Here is a 5000-nt window from a genome sequence, read left to right on the forward strand (position 1 = left end):
AAAAATATATATATACTAGACCATACCCGGTGAAGGGCGCAGACGAAAGTAGTTGCAAACTTGGGGTTATTGCACGTCCTGTAGCGCGGTCCCCCCGCGGGTCCCCCCGTGGCACCCCCCGCGGTCACCCCTCCCCACGGGCAACCCCCCACACACCCCCCCGTCGCGGAACCCCCCGGGTCCCGTCGCAAACACACACACACACGCAACGTTTAGCGCGACACACATACGCGGCCGTCGCGCGAACACAAATAATGTACATTTTGACACGTGCCTCCCCAACGTGCATACACGGCCGCGGAGGCGAGTGTTCTGTGTGTGCAACAGTGTAACGCTGTGGTGTGTGCAACAGTGTAACGCTGTGGGGCTGTAGATGCGACGCATGCTCTGTGGGGCTGTAGATGCGACGCATGCGCACACACAGAGCCAGCGTGTGTGTCGCAGCTGGATTGGATGCGACGCATGCGCAGTTTGATCGGGCACAGACGAAGACACCCCAAGACGGACGGACAGACAGAGGTTACTCAAATTATAGTATGATGATATCACTTACAGCCCTTTTAACACTACAGTATGTACAGTAGCAAAGATAGCAAATAGGATCAGCGGAATGTGAGTCAGATTGAAATACTTATTTTCAAGCAATATAAATTAATAATATCACTCTGAAAACCATAACGATTTGTGTTGTTGACTAATGGCCTCGCTGTCTTCCCCAACTGCGGAGGGTGAAAGGGGTGGATGGGTGGGCATAGTTTTCAATCCTTTTTTATTGACTGATACGTCTCCAGCACACTCTGGTTTCAGAATCCCTCCGTGAAAAACACCATTTCACCACTATAATTCATCACTTTGTATTACGTGCTGCTTACAGAAACAGCACAAAAAGCGTGGTGTGTGTGTGTGGTATTTACTGCTGAGCTTCATCGAACGGCTCAGTAACGATCCAGCACTGGTGCAGCTGACCTGCCTAGTTGAATAAAGGTTAACGCCAGGCCGCTTTGGCTCTTACTTGCTGTGCTTACTTCCATCAGTTCTTTTGCTGAAATGCCCATTTCACAGCAGAACAACAGTGTACAATATAGAAAGAAAGAAAGAAAGAAAGGAAAGAAAGGAAAGAAAGAAAGAAAGAAAGAAAGAAAGAAAGAAAGAAAGAAAGAAAGAAAGAAAGAAAGAGAGAAACAAACAAACAAACAAACAAACAAACAAACAAACAAACAAACAAACAAACAAAGAAACAAAGAAACAAAGAAAAAAAGAAACAAAGACAGAAAACAGGGAAAGGAAAAAAGACATATGATGAGGATAGTGGACTTACTGGTGTCAGTGGTATGGTACTGGGAGTCTCTCTGCAACTCGTAGACATCCACCTCCACCTTGGCCCTCACCGGCCCCTCCAACAGGCTGTTGATGTTCTCCCTGGCCAGGGCCAGCGCTAGACGCTCGCCGCGACCACACACCGACTGGTCGTCCAAAATGGCCGCTAGAGAGAGAGAGACAGACAGACAGAGAGACAGAGAGAGTGGGAGAGAGTAGGAGAGAGTGGGAGAGAGAGACAGAGATAAAGAGAGAGACAGAGACAGAGACAGAGAGACACAAACACACAGACAGTGAGACGGGGAGAGGGTTAGAGAGATGCTATTTCTTCGTACTCAGAGTCAGCTACAGTACATATAAAGTACATTCAGAAGACATTTCAGATACAACAGGCTGGTACTGTCCTAGTTATGGAGTTGGTACGACTGAAGTTCAGGAGGGACGACCAAGCCTGATGACAAGCACGCACGTCTACAACTCAGCCAGACGACAGCTCCGCCCCTCGTACCAATCTCCCACCCATCCTTTAAGCAGCTGACAACTCCATCCCTCATGCCAATTAATCACTCACCTGTCTTCAATCAAGCTGATGACAGGTCCGCCCTCATGCCAATGAGCGCAGCATTAAAACCCAGCCACGTTTACCTGTCAGTGTGCATCGTAACTTGCACCCCCCCTCCCCCTCTTCCCCACCCTTTTTGTCTTCTCTCTCCTGTCTTTCTCTCGTCAGATTCCTGATGGGGGGATCTCTACGATTCACACCACTCAAGCTCATGGACTTCAAATCCCAAAGTACCAGTGTCCACAACCCTCCCCTGGAACCTCCTATGACGCATGGCCCATGCTCTGCATGATGTCCACGCACGCTATGTCCTTTGCCCTTAACCGTCTAAGCTGCACACTCCACGCTGCGCATGCAGTGTGTCCTTAGACGATCACGCCCGCACATTAAAGTCTTAAGCCACACATGCCATGCTAAGCCTGCCCATAAATGTACATACTCTCTCGTGGTTACCATTTCTCATGTTTCATGTTTGATAATATTATCTGTTTCATTGAAGGTGTGGTCTTTACAAGTGAAGTTCTATTTGACGTGGTGAAAGTGTGCCTTGTCTTTCTGAAAAGTGAGAAGAAAGTTTTAATAGATAAAGTGGCAGCTAGGAAGGAAGCTAAGAAGAGACACTGGGGTGGAGAGAGAGATATATTAGAGAGCGGTGATTAGAAGAAAAAATGGAAGAGAAGGATATTTTGAGGAGACAAAATGGTGACATCCTGCCCCCAATCCTACTAACCCAATTTTACTCAGAATGACCCTCGGTTAGGAGGGGTGATTGGAAGAGGGGGGACATTTGACACAGACCAGATAAGCTTAACAGTGTTTAGATAGTATCTCCATTCACACATCTTCCTCCCTGGGTTACAGAGATCACAGACTGTCTGGATAGCCAGAATGGGACAAATTTGCTTTTGGCTTTCTGGCACGCCGCCATTCCTGTGGTTTTCATGGACTTTTTGAGTTAAAGGTCTAACATAAAAAAAGTGGAGCGACTTCAAAGGGAGGTCACCAGTGCCCACAGCAAGTGTCACAGCCACTGGAAGATGTGTGGTGTGTGTTTGTGTGTGTGTGTGTGTGTGTGTGTGTGTGTGTGTGTGTGTGTGTGTGTGTGTGTGTGTGTGTGTGTGTGTGTGTGTGTGTGTGTGTGTGTGTGTGTGTGTGTGTGTGTGTGTGTGTGCGTGCGTGCGTGTGTGTGCGTGTGTGTGCGCGCGTGAGCGTGCGTGCGCGTGCGCGTGCGTGTGTTACACTTATGAGCTGTCTGGCATTCATAGCACCCTGTATCAGCACTGTAACAGTGGATATCAATGTCCATGCATACAGCAATGTTTTTTATGAGAAAGGTATCAGCCCATTCATAATGATTTGCACAAGCATGGAAAAGGTGGGTTGAATCACAGGGAACATTCTATTTCATGTTAATTTAATGGCCAGTAAAGTAGCAAAATCTGTTCTAGGGCAGAATACACAAATTTAAAACGCACCAATGTTAATGTTGCAATTAAATATTATTGGAGTCAGATATCACAGACTATTACACTGAGTATAAGAACAGCAACAAATACTGTATCACATTAATAATTGTTCCTGTATGATCTCTCCTCGTGACATGTGCGTTTACATGGACCCTAATATAAAAAAAAAAAGTGTCATGTAAAGACATAATATACACATTACACACACAAGTGTGTGTATATTATACACTGAAAATAAGTTCATATGCCAAACTATTCAAACCATACTGTACTATAATAACATGCATACATAATTTAATGAACAACTGTTGTATCATTGAGAAATTTGATTAGAAGGAACAGCACAAACATGAATATTGCTCCTGGGACTTATAATTAAGTAATAATTAATTAATTGCGATGTATTGTGAACTTGTAGATCTGCATAGCATATAATATGATCATTAATGGTCTGTGTAGTTTGCAGTCACAGGTTCAAGTGTAGTGAGAACCTGGTCTCTGGAAGCCACATGTCCCTGCTGGCCTGCAGTCGTAATCCCATCTGTGCCTTCTCTCCGGTCTCTCCCGTCTGCACTGGTTCTCTCTCAGCTTTACTGCTGTCTGTCTCAATAAAGAATGCGGGGGGCCTCAAGATTACAACGTGTAACTTTACACTCCAAAATCCATTCAATGTAACACAAGATGACAGTTTTTCTACCCTTGTGGTAAATGTTATCTCTGCCTTAGTGGTTCCCCATCAACGCTCCAGAAATGCAGAAAGGCTGTCATTTTGTTTCAAATAAAAAGCCATTTTGGACTTCAGTGCTGCCGGTACTACTGTACACCATACTTTGAAACCACTTCCAGCGAGCGCAACGTTAAGGTGTGTGCATGTCTGTCTGTCTCTGTGTGTGCGTGTGCGTGTGCGTGTGCGTGTGCGTGTGCGTGCGTGCGTGCGTGTGTGCGTGTGTGTTGACTGTGTTCCCTCTGTAGATCTGTTTTAACCCTGTGAGGTGCCACTCCTCTCCAGTGGAATTGACAAATATAATCACTTGTCAATTCCCCTTCTGGGGGACGAAAACAACTTCTATGGTCATCGGATTGTCTTCAGTTTCTGGAGCACTCTGGGAACTGGCCCTTGAACTAGGCTCAGATTACAGGACTTTAAAAATCTTAAACAATTTGGAAATCTGGTAGCATCACACTCTACAGGATCATCTTATAAGATTATTATCCCCACCAGGCTGGAACTACCGAAGGCGAGGAATTATGTTCTTAAACATGCACACAATTATAAAAAAAACGGGGCATCATACACGACAGGATGTATTAAGATTTAAAGGTTGCAAAGCACCGTGAACGCATTTCAACTTGCTGTGATCACATGGGGAAGCAGTTGTAAACAACGAAGCCTGATAAATATTATGGACAACCGGTTCGGATGTCTGGGAAGACAAGACACGCTATATGGACAGTTGTGTTCTTGCCATTATATTGGACAGCCTCAGTGGGCTATACATTACAGATGGATGTGCGTGTGCCCATGAGTACAGTACAGTACTGTACATAATGTGTTGAGTGCAGGTGTGTCTGTGTGTTTGTATGTTTGTGGATAGGCACACATGTACGCACAAGCATGGATGATTGTTTGCAAATTACTGTTTTCTTCTGTGTGC

At 45.5% G+C, this 5000-nt stretch overlaps 1 protein-coding gene across 1 annotated transcript in view; it reads right to left on the reverse strand.

The window, feature by feature from the left end:
- The window catches only part of LOC308095616 (glutamate receptor ionotropic, kainate 5-like), a gene marked incomplete at its 3' end in the record, with an annotated part of 85832 nt that overhangs the window by 72279 nt on the left and 8553 nt on the right, over window positions 1–5000 (reverse strand). Inside the window, 1 exon segment of the mRNA XM_080442667.1 lies at window positions 1319–1483. Coding sequence (XP_080298793.1) covers window positions 1319–1483 — 165 coding nt within the window.

The sequence above is a fragment of the Gymnoscopelus braueri genome (assembly GCF_963280865.1).
Source record: "Gymnoscopelus braueri genome assembly, chromosome: 11".
Taxonomy (NCBI): Eukaryota; Metazoa; Chordata; class Actinopteri; order Myctophiformes; family Myctophidae; genus Gymnoscopelus; species Gymnoscopelus braueri.